General features: G+C 38.6%; 1 protein-coding gene across 2 annotated transcripts; it reads right to left on the reverse strand.

Moving 5' to 3' along the window:
• Positions 1-390: 390 nt before the first annotated feature.
• LOC110053734 (stimulated by retinoic acid gene 6 protein-like) lies at positions 391-16579 on the reverse strand. Of its 2 annotated transcripts, XM_089295083.1 has the most exons (19): positions 16034-16576; positions 11615-11684; positions 11380-11471; positions 10684-10853; positions 9543-9663; positions 9014-9065; positions 8568-8696; positions 7940-8013; positions 7402-7472; positions 7157-7218; positions 6346-6460; positions 5689-5764; positions 5138-5219; positions 4044-4092; positions 3588-3708; positions 3094-3195; positions 2464-2627; positions 1776-1931; positions 391-1097 (listed from the first exon to the last, which is right to left on the reverse strand). In XM_089295083.1, the coding sequence occupies exons 1-19, from the start codon at positions 16291-16293 to the stop codon at positions 847-849; spliced, it is 2217 nt and encodes a 738-aa protein (XP_089151209.1). In that variant the 5' UTR covers positions 16294-16576; the 3' UTR covers positions 391-846. The 2 variants fall into 2 exon arrangements, with proteins under 2 accessions (XP_089151209.1, XP_089151208.1); XM_089295082.1 differs by having other exon boundaries at positions 7157-7472; positions 16034-16579.
• Between the last annotated feature and the right edge of the window lie 305 nt (positions 16580-16884).

Genomic DNA, 16884 nt, shown 5'->3' on the forward strand with positions numbered 1-16884 from the left:
TGTCTTGGAAAAACATCGCTAAAAACTAATTACAATTTGCTCTCCAGTCACTTAATTAATATTTTCATCTTGGTGATCTCGCAGCATTTGCAATATTTGTTTCTTTTAGCTTAAGTGGCATGCCTGTGAACTAGGTAGGTGTAGCTAAGCGTATTCACCACTGTAAACAAACATTTAACATTTTCTGTGGGAGCGACGGTACTTTCTGCTATGATCAAAAATGCAGCAAAATCGCCATGCTAGTATCTCTTTAACAACAACACAATGCCTTGGACCAACTCGCATGCAGAATTAGTAATAGTAAACATTTCTCTTTGTATTAAACTATTTTAGACAAGCTGGGAAACATCCACTTCAACTTATACACGTACATGTAAAAGGAACAAAAAATTAAGATTTCCATGCAAAATTTATTGCATTGTAAAATCAGTTACATATTAACAAAATAATTCAAATTAATTACAATAACTGTACATCAGGCTCTACAACCATATTGAAAGTGGTGATATCGATACGTATAAACGCAAAAACACGAAGCTCACGTGTTGAACCTACGCTCGGATACACAGTTTTTGCACGATCCATCTCAGCAGCGAACTCGTCTTTGACTTTACTTTGTGTTGATCGTAGTAGTTTCGTAAAAGGAACCCTTCCAACTAACCAGTCTGTGAGTCCGCAGTAGGCTTTTGTCCAAGAAATAAATACCACTAGGAATTTACTTCAATTTATGAAAGTGCTAGGTTTTTTGTGACATCATATCGACTCGCCTTTCAGTACAAATTATCAAAAGTCTTGTAACCCGGACATAGCCAATCACTGTAACTTGAACTGTGACTTAAACTCCAATCACAATTTGGCGTCTTCGACCCCAGATTTGTCATCATTTTCACCCTCGCATTGGTTATACTGCACTATGCCTTTTTGTATCATAACTTGAAACGCTGCAAATGGCGACTTTTGAATGAACAAGTCTGGCCGCCGGTGCTCCTGAAGTGATGGGTTGTTATGTAGAGTAAGAAGCAAGTGCCATCGATTACGCACTCGCCGGCAGCTATCCCTTCGTGAAGTGCTATCAAGCTCAATGCTAACTTGGTGATCTATGAAAACGAATGGGATTTTTATTAGAAATTAATTGAGTCCTGGAATCCATGGTCGCCGAATAGGGCATTTTGCTAAAAAACGAGGAAGCAGGAGAAACAGAGAAGGAATAGCAAGTGTACATGTTTGCAAAAACAAAAGAGTTCAGACCGTGATACAAATAAACAAGGACAGCGAGAGCTAGAATTAATTATAAAAAGCAATTCAAAAAACTTTGGGTCTACAGTTATGTTGGGTCTACGTCTACGTTTTACTGATTATAATGAATTTTGACCAGCAATGACAAAGGTTACAAAGTACTGAAGGAATAAAGTAGCAATGTCTTTCTTTACTCCACGACAATGATCATAGTACATTTACTTCGTTCCAGAGAAGGGGTTGAGAAACACCAGCCTCAAGAGAGTGTCCTTCCAGCAACATGGGTTTTGCCCTTCTCCACAGCCGAAGTAACAACAAACAGAAAGGATGCTGCGTCTGCTGGTGATGCTAGTGCGGGCTTGCTAGAGAATGATGACGATGATGAGCATTACATTTCAAACAGATATTTCAGATTACGGCGATTACATTTCACCCATTATAAAATCAGACTTTTTTTAGGCTGTCGTAATACCACTATGAATTATGATGAACACAACTACGATGACTATCAAAGAACCTATTAGTGAACATAAACTTACTTGAATACAGGTTACTCTGGACAAGATCCTTTGATGCTGCGACCTCAGAAGCTTGTCTGTCATTAATTGTCTTGATCAGTAACTGACAAAATGTTACCAGTACTGGATTGGCGTGAGTATGCTCCAAAAGCAGATATCCCACGTACGCGTTAAAACCTGACAAGAAATGCAAACCAGGACTGTGATACTTAAAGCGACCAAAGCGCAAAATATTCATGTATTCTCCCTTCTGCAAGCATCCATTGCTTTGAGTTTGGTTTTACATTAAGGCACATGTGTGTAGCTCCACTCAATTCAAAACAGTGTACAAGTTGTGTGAGGAACATACTTTAGAATTTGTTAAGGTTAAAATCACCAAATATTGAGTTTCAACATGTTGCACACTTACTCACCCTCGGTCTCAGTATGTAAGTTGATTTTGCCTATGATTTTGTCTGAACTTGGGTGTGTAGAATAGCCAGACACTCAAATTAATACACATTGTAAAAATACACTCGTTCAATTTGGAATAAGTACTTGTAAACTTTTCAAAGACTACAAACTGTTAGCCTTTGAAACCTTTGCTGGTGCTTATTTATTCCAAATTGTCTATAAGTATGAGAGGTGATTACTACTGAAGACTAGCATCAGTACAAAAATCAATAATCGATACTTATTTGAGACAATGAAAAAAGTATTTTACACAAACCTGGATCTTTTAGCTCGAAGTCACGTGATAAGACACTTTTCTGCGTCCGTCCAAGGAACATCACACCAAGAATGGCACCAATCAAAATACGTTTCAGGCAAGAAACTACACCAAGAAAAATGTTAAAGAAGAACAGGAAAAACGTACACACATGGAACAGACGCCTGAAAACAAATAAAACTGGATTGTTAAAAAAAACGGAGAAAAAAAAATAACAACAACCAAAACAAACGACCGAAAATCAAAGTACCAAATAACTTTTTAGGTGTTTTAGGGCCAGTTCACATGAAGGGGGTGGGGGAGATCCGAAAAGACGGATCTTCCTGGGGTGACAAGTTTCTCGAGCTTTGTTGTTCTAATTCCCCATTTTGCTTTCGTCTTTTGGTAGTCACTCCCACCGAACTCAAACCGTTAACACATTTCTGCATGCAAACTAAATGCTACATGAAAAACCGTTCCGCCTGCCCTTAAACAATGAAGGAAGGTTCAAGTGTGATGGTGCTACTGTCGACCCTTTGCTACCTTGTAAAGTACATGTACCTTATTTTATCTATAAAATTATTTATAAGTTCTACCTACACCAAAAGGAAACTAAACAGCACTTAAGGTGCTCCCGACATTTTGGCGTACCTGTTATCCAAGGCCAGTGTAGTATCCCTGTCAACTAAAAATACGTATTTTGCCAACGATAACTGGATCCAAAAGAACCCCAGGGAAATTGCAACAGCTGGCCTGAAATAAAAAAGTGATATCGAAGATAAAAACGCATCGAAAAACATCTGCACCCTTTTAAGGTGCAAATGCAGAACCGTCTAAAATACATTACGACAAGACCTGATTTCAATACTCTAATATTCCTTCCCCCACCCCCGATACAAAGATCTTCAATGTGGCGAGTATAAATAACTGAAAAAGAAACTCACAGAGCCGTTCCTCTTTTGTGTTACCATGTCAACTTGGACAAAATTAAGACAAATTTTGCAAAACTGAGTAAAGAAGATACGCCATGATATATTGAGACATTTTCTGCAAAGTACAGACCTATCTACCAATCCAAGGGAGAGTCTAGCTGACAGACTAATAGTCCTTCACGATCGTGAACAGTAGCACTTTCACAGTCTTACCAGAGATCTTTGAGCTTTGACCAAACAAAGGAATCAAAACCGCCGTCCACCATTGGCAAAATGATCTGGTGTCCAACCACAAAACTAACTCCAGTCAAAAACAAAAGGGTGATTGTCACACCTGAAAGAAAAGTGCAATGCAGTATACTTCAGTTACAAAGATAATAATCCAGTCGATAATGACAACAGAAGGTACGTTTAGAGTGATATCTTCTGAAATGATTTTCAGATACATATGCTAGTTAAGCAAGGCTTTCGAGCGGTATACAATAGAATATCTCAAGTCATAGAAAATACAGTGGCTAACACAATCATTGTGACATGTGCGCAGCACACGATGGGAAAGTTGGGTGTAATACCGTCACGTTTAAAACAGCTTTCCTGTACTTTGATTGGCTGTATTTTCTATCCGCATGGTGTAAATACTCATATTGCATATAAACTGCGAAAACTTACCCCAACAGAGATACGCGACCTGGAAACCTGAGTATTTGAGAGTTGCAGCCTAGAATTGAAACACCAACAAGGACAGGTTATTAGATAGGATAATATCAAATCACGAGCAGTGTTTTGCTAATAATAAATCTTGACAAAATGCAAGATTACATAGGTGGCTTACGAAAGGTTCAATATATAACTCTAATCACAGGGATTAAAGGTTAACTGTACTGTCTACAACATTTTACTACAGCTACGTACGTTAGAAATGTCCAAAATTAAGAGTGGTGTTGCTAAATGATGCAAATCACCTTTAATTTCTGATTGTAAAACTAGAATCGAAGTTGACGCTAGTCTTATCAGTTATGTTATCTTGAAATGTTATCTCTTCTTAAAGCGTTGTCCCTCGTCAATGTTTGTTTTAGTTTGTTGTGGTGGAAACCAACAATTGCATGTTTGATGCGCCTATGCTATCAATCCAAATGGAAAGGAGAAGGGACGTCATGTAATAGACAATAAACATTCAGCACGGGAGGTGCGGTGGGCTAATGTTTAGTTCGCTGGATTCCCAAGTCGAGCGGTCCTGCTTCAAGTCCTGGCCGGAGTAATTCAGTTGTGCTCTTGGGAAAGGCTCATCACACCTCTCTCCACCCGGGAGTATAACTGGGTAATGGGGAATTGTTGGAGCAGCCTGACAGAATGCTGGGGAGTCACCGGTGATGGACTACTCATACACCACTGGTAGCCACGCCAGGACAGCCACAACCTGACTTTTGTTGCAAATGCATGTGCATCACGCATGAGTAAGGGAAATTACACCATAGGCAAGGTTGGTGGATAAGACAAACAAATCACACAGTATCAACTAGAATTCTTTGGGTGTGCTGGTGGGAAAAGGTCAGTAATGGTGGACGCAACAAACTGCCCGCTAAATATCACATGAGCCATTCTCAGGCCCCAGCGGTGGGTTAGAAAAACATTTTCCACTTATTTTGTTATACTTTACTTAACTCTGCCATTAGAAAATAACACTTACGATCTTTTAAATATGTATGTACATTTAGATGTAACACACAGGCACTAAAGTTCTCACAAAAAATAATGCACCTTACCGTGATAGCAGAGGGTTTCTGGTTAAAAATCGCTGACGGTAAAAAATTCTTTTCACCGCGCTGAAGACGTAGCAAGTGTCCCCTGAAGAAAGTTGAAATATTCCATTAAAATAAACTAAGGTTTGTCACGTGCAGCCCTGACAAAAATTAACGGATACAATGATTTCACGTCATTTTCATCTATTCTTGCACCATGTTATTAAATACAGTCTACATGTACAGCAACATACAGTGTACTTTCTAATCGTTTACTACATCAATGTGATTATCTTATGATCAGTTCCAAAAAAAGTTCAGGCTTGAATGGGGGTCAAACCCATAACCTTGTTCTCATATCACTTTATTTCATAAAATCCTGTTAAGCTTCGTTCATAGCAAATGTTATTTGGTGGAAATGTCATTTTAATACGTTTCTTTGAAGTTAACTAGCTGCCATCGCAATTTAAAAAAAAAAATTCAATACCCTCGTTACTGATCGTAGTTCTATTTCCTAATATAAATATGCTCTACACGTACATGTATATCAAAATTAATAAAAACAGTTCTTTTACCTATACCAAGACAACATATTTGCCATCAAGACTACACTGTAAATTGCAGAGAGTGCGACAGCAACAAAGACCGACACTGCAGGCATTGAAAAATCAAGAGACTTGAATCAGTATCTACCGTGAAAATAAACGAAAATAGGTTCTTTCATGCCCGGTTATGAATTTATAACGGACAGAAAAAGAGATCGCGGTGACTTGAAAAGTGGCCCCAGCTAAATCACTATTAGTTGGATAGCATTGTTTATTTAGTCAACACTTATTCACTGAATAGCGATTTATCATGTGCTATCCACACTTTGAACAACTGACCAAGATTGCAAGTGAACCATTTTTGGCTTGGGTTGGAGGTATACAAATGGTGGAAAATGGCAGAAAAACTGTATAGTATAGGAACACAATGTTTCTACCTTAGGTAGGTACTATTTTCTTTGGAAGAAACATTTACGGGCTACCTTTTTTGTCCAAAACAGACATAAATGAATAGGGTTTAAAACTCGAGCCAGAGCTACATGTATTTTGTTTAATCCCCTCCAGGTGCTCGCTATCTTAGGGCTGCTAGAGTCTGTATCAACATTAAAGTCACTGTAGGGCTGTAATTCTATCTACAATGCTCACTACAGTGCCGACTAAATGACATGATAACAAGGTTGTACATACCTCCAATAATCATAAAGATTTCTCTCAGCTCACGCACGTCGACTAGAGAGTTCTCAACAAATTCTTCCCGTACCCTAAGAAGAAATACTCCCAAAGCGACAAATAGAATAAGAACCTGAAACAAAAGTAAACAGAAATGCACTGCTTTGGCATGCAATTCTACCAACATGTCCATGAGAAAATCAGGCAGAACAAGGTAGGAGGTGGTACAGCTCTAATAACCAATCTCAATTAAACTTGGCACAAGTGTTGGGTTTGGTGAGGACGAAATTATGGCATATAATATCTTCAAAGATGGCGGAATCTTGTGTCTGTTGTGTGTTTTGTGAGGAATCTGTTATATCAGCAGTAATAACTCTCGACGGATTTTGGACTGCCTTTTGAGTAGCTTTCTCCACAACCTGTTTATATGTTGTATGAGGAATGAAATATCGTCGATTTCGAATGCTAAATATTTAAAAATACGAAAAGTTTACACGTAAGATTAATAAAACTCACCCCCTGAGTGACCCTTGTGGTTTTTGGTGATCTCTACCGTTTGGAGCTTTTTTTGCTATCATATTTCGGAATATTTTTCCGAATATTTTGGAATTTGTTAACGTTCTAGGCGTCAAATGACCATTTTTGCAGGGGTTCCCCTAACTTAGGGGGAATAAAATATTTTGACCTACTCTTTTGCCATAATCATTTTCTTACCAAACCCAACATGTGTGCCAAGTTTGAGCAAAATCCTTGATTTCAGCTGTATCACCTCTTGCCTAGTTTTCCCACGAATAAGAAGTTGTGTTTGATGATTTTCGATCCCACGTACCTCGTATATTGCGATAGAGCTGATAAGGTAAGTGCAAACAACGCGAGTTGAATATTTGAATTCTGAGGGAAAAAAGGGAAGAACTGTTAAGAAAAAGTCAAGGTGACTCATCAAGGCATCTGACTGATTAAGATTTAATTTTAACGTTACTTCGTTAAGTGATCGAAAGTAAGCCGAATAAATGGCAATTGCGATGATGGAAAACCATTTCAATATGCAAAAAGAGACTGATCCATGATCCATACCTGGTTTCCACTTGTACAATTTGTCTTTCACCCTTCCTTTGAAAGTAGCACTGGCCATCTGGTTTCTGTGTCTGTCAGAACAATGACCGTTCAATACCTTACCTTTTCCTCTACACATGAATGTATATTTAACTAACTCCAGTTAATTGCCTGGCAAAACATAGCATAGTGAAGTGGCAGGGAAAATCGTTTGGGGAACTCCAAGACAGTGACCAAAAGAGGTAGATCACGAGAAAATTGATTCTTATTAGAAAGGAGCCTCAGAGAGAGGAGACTTTTCATTTGTTTCAGAGTGTGATCGTTTCGAGCCATATATGTCACAATCCATGAAGCCATTACGCACTCAAACGTCACGTGGACAGTTCCTAAAACATGCTACACTAGGCCTGAAGAAGGTCAACTAGTAAAACTGCTACCCACGAAAGCACCGTTCAATAAAATTCGATTGAAATTTCAATGTTAACGAATTTCTGGTGAACAGGCGTTTCCAAAAGATCAGGAAAAGTTTGTTTGCCAACACAAAAGTAAAACAGCCTACTCTTTTGGAATTGGTTCCAGAAGCTTAACGACGTATTTGTACTTATAAAAGGTCATCCACTCGTCCTCTTCATCCTAAAAATAAAAATAAACCAAATCAAGTCAAGCTCTCTTGGAAACGTTTTGACATACAGTTGTAACAAACAGTCAGATGTAAAGTACAAATTGTGTTCCTGTTGATTTCTAAAGACGTTTACCGGCCTTTTCAGTTTTAAGTAAATTAAAAAAGCTCACATATAACGAATAATTCTCACATGTAACAATCACATTTTACAGTCCCAGTGACAGTTGCATTTTTGAGATTATCCACGTGAGAAAAGGAAACATCCTGTTTATAGCGATTAAGTTACTGAGGAGGTTACGTGATTTGAATCAGCCACACACATCGCATCATCGGATCAGTAACGAACTTTTGATGAAATAACACGTGATTAGAATGGTTATTTACTAATTAATATTCTAGAGGAAGTGTCTCCAATTAGTTTCCAATGGAGCTAATTGGAGACACTTCCTCTAGAATTTTACTCTAAAATAACAAAAATAAAACTAATAATTTTCCACAACATAGTCTACGGTTGCCACGGTTTTCTTCTACAAAACTGAGAACGAAGCAACATGAATTAACCAACCTTCGGAGAAGCACTGGGACGACACCTCGTGTGTAATGCTTTAACCAACAACGCAAAGTACCTCACGCACAAGAAGACCAGGCAAATATACACGGGAAACTCGACTGCAAGACTGTCTCCAGGGAATATCTAGCATAATTTAATGACGTTAGAAATTCTCTAGAATACTGTTGCTATGGTAACCTATTGTGTAACGAAAATGATAACAACGTGTTCACCAATGATCGGGCTGTTCCTTGATACTGCATGATTGCAGCATCAACTGACAACATGACCCATCAAAATCTAAGTCTTGGAAAGTACTAGGAGATGGTTGAACATAAATCTAATAAGGTTCTAGACGACTATCGTATAAGCAAGAATAGCAACATCACTGTCTCAAAAATCAACGCGATGGCCCTAATTAAGTCGACTGATAAACGAACGAATCCTCGTAATCTTCTTACCGATGAGGTGTAGGATGGACACTGGATGTATTGAGCAGCTTCAAAGGAAATCCTGTAAAGGAAAACAGTACCAGCACGAGAGTTTAATCATCATGAAATAAAATTAACAACAACAAGAGGAACTTTATTTGTACTCACACTTAAAATGTAAGTATACAAAAATAAGTTTAAAATAAAATAACATAAACGGGCTAATAAGACTGGACAGCCATTCTTAGTGATTAAAGCAATTATTTATTTGGGTCACATTAGAAGAGAAAATGAGAAAAAGACACTTGCAACAGCACGTAAAGCACACACACACGCCAAAAAGACTACTTATACAAACAGAATTAATGAAAAATAGTTGGATAATACAGTGTATTGACAATGAACGCTGTCAGGGTTCGAAGGTTCAGAGTCCAGCACTTTAACGCTACTTAACCCGGTAGTTAAAACAAACACACATTAGGGCTTTCCAGGGATTTCAGGTTCCGAAATCTTACCCAATTATTGCTCAAAGTGCAACGACAAATCAAATCATACTAACCACATGAGAGAATAAAGGAAGCCAATAACAAGGCCAGTGATCTTGTAGTCAGTTGCCATGCAAGCAAACAGTGGATAATACCCGATTCCGATGACCACCATGGCCAAGATCTTCCAACAAACTACGGAAAAAGAAAAACACATCTACATCTTTCTGACAAAATCCAATTATCATTTAAAAACTGCATCAGTTTTTAAAGGTAAAAACGTCTTCATTTTTTCGCGTGCCGTGTTGATACTGAAAGCAGTTTTCCTTGGAATCTTCTTCTCAATTTAAGACTCTTTTAACGGCGGTTGTGAAAGAGTAATTAAGAGAAGTTAACGACAATTAGTTAAAGACGTTTACCACGGATATAATATTAGCTATAGCACTTTTCCTACGAGATGTGACTAGACATGTCCCGTGACAGAAGAGACTGGGAACCGTTTTTGAAGGATTATAATCCCAAATCCATGTAAATGACAACGATCCACAGTCGTACAATGTAAACAGTGAAAAGCCTAATACGCCAATGAGAACTAAAGGCGTGTACACGAAACCAGCCAGCCAAGAGCAGGAAAACACGTACAAACTTTGACAATAGACAGTTTTTTTGGATCGTACAACGTCCTCACAGTAGTCAGTTTTTTTCGTACCGTAAAGAATTCCTACAATAGTCAGTTTCTGCATAATATATTTCCTTACGTCACCTCCGAACCTATATCTGGAATTAATTGTCGCTATCTGCAAAATCTGCAACCTCAGTGTCAATATTCCAGCAGCACAGTTAGCTTTGATTGGATGTCAAAGCAACTGTGTGACAAAAACTTCTAATATCTTATTTAATTAATTTAATTAAATAGGCGCTCAGGAGATTGCTCAAGCACGTCCAGTGTTACTGACATTAAATATAAATTACTAACATGTGCCTGACCAAGTCGCGATTTGTTTTTCCATCTGATCAGTTAAACCGGTGGCTCGAGGAGATAATAGCCCATTTTCTCCATGAGACGGATCTGCAGGGAATCATGGCAGTTGTATGTATGTATGTAAAACAAATATCCAGGCTAAGATGATGAATGAAATAACCATGATTCCCTGCAGGCGCATCTTATAGAGGGAACTGGCCATTCCTCAGCTTTAATCCTCTCTGAAAACTTACTGGCAGTGTAGCTAGGAATTGCAGGATCTTTCAACCATTCGTTCATTTTTGGAGTGAAGATCGCGGAATAGTCACCCATAAGCAGGATAAACAAGCATCTCGTTGTTGTGGCACCAAACGCGCACGCAAAGGCAAACCTGTTTTCGTAACTGTCTACCAAGTTGACAGGGCTAAAAAAAAAGCTTACTTAGTTAATATTAAGTACATAAATTTCAGTCGGACCTCCCCCCTCCCCTCCCCTCTTTCTCTGTCGTTACAAAGTTGCTGTATATATCAGTGCTTGAGTGTAATAATGTTTACAGTGATCAATGCGTTAAGGTACACCTAGCTAGTTCACAAGCATGCCACAAACTGAAAGAAACAAAAATATGAACTAAACATAACACTGAAACAGGCTTAAAAATCCTAATTGGCGGGAGGCAGACCAACAGGCTATCTACGCGCATTACCGTGGAGTTGAACTTGGGTCTACCGAGAATCAACTCCAGCTTAGTGGTCAGAGTGGAACTGGAACCCGCGACCTCCGAATTTCAAGTCCGGTAGCAGTAATCATGACTTCAAGCAACATTGATAAGGGGAGGTATCATCAGGTTTCTGACTCTCAAATGACTATTTTAACAAAACTGAGTTCAGATGGTGCAGGGCTGGATGAGCAGCCAATAAAACGAAAGAAAGCGAAATGAATAATGCACTTACATACACAATCCCGGTCTTGTGATAGGTTTACCGCACAGCGTCGCGTTCCTCTTCCGTTGAGTTAAAAAAGAGAGAACCAAGATGATAATAAGCTAAAGAAGCAAAATATTGATTGTGAAAATCCAGCACGTGTCTGTCGCACTTAATTGTCAAACTAGGTCACGTGGTACCACCACGTACTCTCAATGGCAATTAAACGCCACTGTATCATGTGGAACTGTATTAACACACATACCGCGATGAATACCGAAGCAAACGTCAGAAAGCCAGCGTCGAGAGCGGGTTGGCAAATAAGGATTTCAGTGCTGAGGGAAAAAATCATTTAAATTGCCATTAGTTGAGCCAATACAGTAAGCTTGGCAACTTTCTATTCCTTTTTCTCCTTAATTTACATCAAACCGCTATAGGTGATTTTGATCACCTTGTCGACATTGCTAGATTACCTTTGGCGGAATCGACGGAAGGGTAGGGAGCCGGGGGGGGGGGGGATGGAAGACGATAGATAAAGGAGCATAAAAACCAGGAGCCCCTGTACAAACTTAGATTGAGGCCAATTGATAAGAATCATTACAAAAAACAATTTGACAGTTTCTTTTTTCTTCAGAGTGGGAATGAAATTATTGGTATTTTAAGCAAACTATATCATGAACTTCTAGTAATTCCTTCTTTTCGTGTTCTTATGTCCTCAATTTCGAGTCATAGGACGATTTAACGAGAAGTCACCCTGACTATATTATGCATACTATTTCTAAACAATTAAATCCAGACCTTTGGGAAATGAGTTCTTTTCTGGTACATAAATATGTCTGCCATGAACATTATACGTTTTTTTTACAACCAGCAAGTAAGGGGTGTCTGGAAAACCCGAATAGCGAATAGCGAATAGTCGCGAATAGCGAACAGCGAATAGTCCCGAATAGCGAATAGCGAATAGTACGCATAGTCTCGAATAGTGCGAATAGTGGCGCACAGTCTCGAATAGTGGCGAACAGTCGCAAATAGTGGCAAATTAGTGGCAAATCGTAGCAAATAGGGTACCCAATGTCTCGCAGTCAACCTCGCAGCAACGTAGGACGGGATTTTCCCGCTAAAAAGCACAGACGCTTATCAGGACAAAAGGTATTTCTAAACGTAATTTCTTCTGTTTTAACTGCTCCAAAAGTGTAAATACGTCTTTATTAGGTTATCCTTGTGTTTTCTGTTTTCTTAATGTCGGCGATGGACAGCCCGAGCCTGAGTCCGGAGAAGAAAAGGTAATAAATTCACTGAAATTCTGTTGCTTATTTGGATAATTAATTAACGCAGGATATTAGACCTAAAGCGGTGACTATTGACGACTATTCGTCACTATTCGCTACTTTTCGCGACTGTTCGCCACTATTCGCACTATTCGAGACTATTCGCACTATTCGCGACTATTCGCTATTAGCTATTCGGGTTTTCCAGACACCCGCAAGTAAGTTAAGGGCCGTCTAAAGCAAAGTAAGGTGCAAAGTACGTAAGAATCGTACGTATGGTACAAACACTATTGTACCAGGAAAACAGTGAGAGGGAACCTTTTAAGAAGGGATTGTAATCGAGGATAGAGCTACATTTTGCAAAGAGCAGGTAGCGCGAGAAACGGGAACAATTGCCTAGCATGAAATGAGAAACTACCGCTAGATTAAGGGGTGCGAAAAACTTCTTGCCCAGCCAAGCCCCCTGCGCCCACTATTAAAGCCATCCATGCGAAATATAATTGGGTGTCTTCGGAAAAACCCTTTACAGTTCTTTCCTACAATTGATATGAATGAAACCTTTGTAATTGCCGAATTATAAGTAGTTTGTTTAGAAGAGTCAAGCACTATATTAAGAAGCAATGCTAAAAGAGGCAGTCACAAGAAATGCAATTTAGCGCATTGAATAAATCAAAACAAACAAAATTGCCGTAAGACTATGGAAGCAGTACCAAACCCATCCTTTTTCATGCTACTTTTCCTAAATCTTGCCAAATTGCAGCTTCTACTTATGAAAATCAATTAAATAGCTGAACTAACACGTCTAGTTATTAGGGAAAAAAACACCTTCACCACGATAGGTATCACTGACTAGAAACCTTTGAACCTGCCGAGTTATAATTACTATTTGCTGAGAAGGGTCAACCATTTTTGCATTTTCAATTAAGTAGTCAATAAACAACATAATAAAACCAAATTAGCTTCATTCTGTTTATGCACTTTTGTTTACGTGTAAGGAGTTTAAAATACGAGCTCCGATAAATTAGACGGATTGAAGTTAATAAAAGCTATTGGAAATTGGGTAGTTTTATGATTACACTCAACTGTAGATAGCTTTTGAACAGGAAGCAAAATTCATATACTGTTGTTATGATACCGTAGACGTTTAATTAAAGAGAGACATCAAAAAGAGATTACCAAAAACTTAAAGGAGGAATAGGTGTCATGTTATTCAAATTAAAATGAGTCTTTTCTTCAATATTAACTTAGTCGCATTTTTGATATGCCGACCCGTATGACTAAAATACCCCAGGAACGGCAACGGGTTAATATAAGAATTTAAATTCATAATGGCCTGACTTTATCAGGGCTGAATTGTTTGTCAGTAGCTGGAGGCATCTGACATGCATTTTTAATGGTTATGAGAGAAAGTCGGCAGATTCTTAAACCGGCTCCGCTTAACTTTCATCGGACATTCAGATGTAATCTTTTTTTTCCCTCTGTAATGTCTAGAAAGTACAAGTGCACCAAAATTCCTCTTTGAATGTAGCCTTTAAAACAGCAAAAGGCAGTAAGAAAACTATAAAAGATCGACTGGAGTGCACCGATCTTCTGAGACATCGGCCATATTCCGCTATCATAACTTCTGCTCATATAAAGTATCATCCGGATCCGCATCACGACTAAACTAACCCGGCCCATGAATCCACTTTACACAAGGATTCATTGTTTCCTTTGATCTGAGGGATTTTGTATCCTAAATTCTGATCTGGGTCCACCCCGATGGAACCAGCCACCTTCAAATTTCCTTGCTAGTTTTTGCTACAAATGCCCCGCACTTAGTACAAATTTCGACTTACATTTCCTCAACCCCCTTCTCCAACTACCACCACCTGTCCCTAAAATAACCCTATGTAACCCTTTGGTGGAGATTAAGTGGTTAAGTTAAAAATATGTCAACAGCTAGCAAGCCAAAATACACCCATTCGGAGGTCAGTGAGGGTTGTGTTAAGCTACGGTATACTGCAATTCGACTGATCATCTGGGTTTGCATGCACATATTCGAGAATAAATTTAATTCGTCGCATCAACAAAGCGTGTAATAATTTTAAAGTACGTGTTAATTCGGAAAAGCAGCGTGTCGACGAGTGGTTCAATTTCGAAATGGAAACAAATTGTACTATAATTTCAATTCACGAGACATATTTCTTTACATATTTTTTGTGCAAAAAATAACTCGGAAAATTACGTCCTACGTGTACACGAACAATCTCTGTTCAGTTTTCTAAGAGAAAGATGCAATGTTCTGGAATAATTAGCTAATTACCATAAGAATATTCGTGTGACTCGTTTGGTTTTCAAAAACACACGAACACATGCATTATTCCTATGAAAACAACTTTAAAGTTCTTTAAATAGCTATTGGGGGCTAACTCGAAAACCTTTCGCTTCTTTTAGCCTCTAGGCTCTTTTTTATAATAATAACTTGCTTTCTCCTCTAATGTACCTAATATCTTCCATGTAAATTTTTGTTTTTTCTGAGCCAATAAAGATTATTGTTAACGTTACTAATGGACAGGAGAGATCTGAACAAGACACCTGCGAACAGCTGCAACAACCGTCAATACAACTGAACACAGCTGATTGGGTATTTACATTATATTTCAGTTTTCTTTGGACTGGTAAACTTGAGCAAGAAAGCTTTTTTTGTTACTTAAGCAGCAGCTTCTTTTAATGGAGCAAATAAAAACATTTTCATGATGATTTGCATTCTAAAAAATAATCTCACAAATGGTGGTCTTAACTGTATGCAAATTAAAGACATTTTCAAGGGTCTGTTTATTCCCAGACGCACATAACATAACTTGTGTAACAAATCGATTACAATACTGATCTTTCAGGCTCTTAGACTAAAACAACGAGCCATCATGGTTTCTGACAAAATAGCAACAAATAACTCACAAAATTCTCTTGAGCTCGTAGAAGCGTGACAGATACGCGTGCATGCGGGTTCTCAAATGTTCTCTTATGAAGAGCTTCTTAAAAATATTGCTCGAAGATACATGCATATAAATTTCACTAAAACGAAACGTCTTTCGATACGGGTTCACCAATTCCTTCCCTGTTTAGCAGAAAATTAACGGAAGGGAAGTTTTCAACACGATACAGCTGAAATAGCAACGAATTCCCCGTAGTATTTACTGGTCTCGGGATTCGTTCATTTCGCCTCTGGTTCGGTGTTTTACAGGCGTCCCTCCAAACTTGAGTTGAAACGTTATTCCTTCGTTTTTGTTTTTCACTCTAATATCAGTCAACTGACGGTCAAAATATCGTACAGCATACTCGAGCGATTGTCTTATTAATTTCAGCCTTACGCGGGCTAAATCGTACGCTCAGATCTAGCGAACAAGTTAGTTGGTTACTAGCGTGACACTTACTTGTTATTTGTGGAGTTACTCGTCGGCGCTGCTGTTGTTGGTTCCATATAGCTTGCTACTTCCAAATACAGGTCAATAGTTCCCTGTAGCACACTCTCATCGAGGCCAGTTGTGTTTGCAATGAAAGGCAACATAGTCCCATTGTGGCGGATTGTCGTAAGCATCTCGCTCAGAGTGTAGTTTCTGGAGAAAAATTGCGGATAGTGGAGATAAGCTTTGAGAAGGATTTGACCCAGGACATCAGCTGAAATACCAGACATTTTGAAGATGTGTTTTTTTACTGCAAGTTTCTCTGTCAAATGTACTTTCCGGCTCGTCGTTAATAAGCTTACTCAAGGGGCATGTTTACCAGAGCCCTCTATTTTGTGGCCAGCGTCAAGTATCCAGATGTCACGCAATTTATCATGTAACGCAGGATGTAACGAAACCGTCTAATCACTAATCGGGTCAAAATAAGACGTCGAGCTGATTTGTTCTTAATTAATTCAACTACAGTCATGCCAGAAGAAATCTTATCAGCCATTGAACGTTGTTGAAAAATCCATCCTTGAGTGGAGAAAAAGAACTGATTTGAAACGGGGTGAAATGGTCTATAAACGGGAAAATCATGTCTGTCTTTAATAGAAAGGCACTTGATGTCATTTTACTAACAAATGACATTACAAACTGATATAATTACTACTGGCACCAAAAGGAGAGAATATTATCTTAAACTCTCGTTGCTTAAAACGAGCAAGGACGCGAAACGAAGATAATGAAAACGTTCTGTCGCATTTTCAGTGGTCCCTGATTTTGTCCAAGTTTCGCGCACTTTGCCCCGATTAGCTGTTTACTGCCAGGAAAGATAAAAA

Source organism: Orbicella faveolata, unplaced genomic scaffold, assembly GCF_042242905.1.
Source record: "Orbicella faveolata isolate gen_17 unplaced genomic scaffold, um_ofav_v1 contig_26, whole genome shotgun sequence".
Lineage (NCBI taxonomy): Eukaryota > Metazoa > Cnidaria > Anthozoa > Scleractinia > Merulinidae > Orbicella > Orbicella faveolata.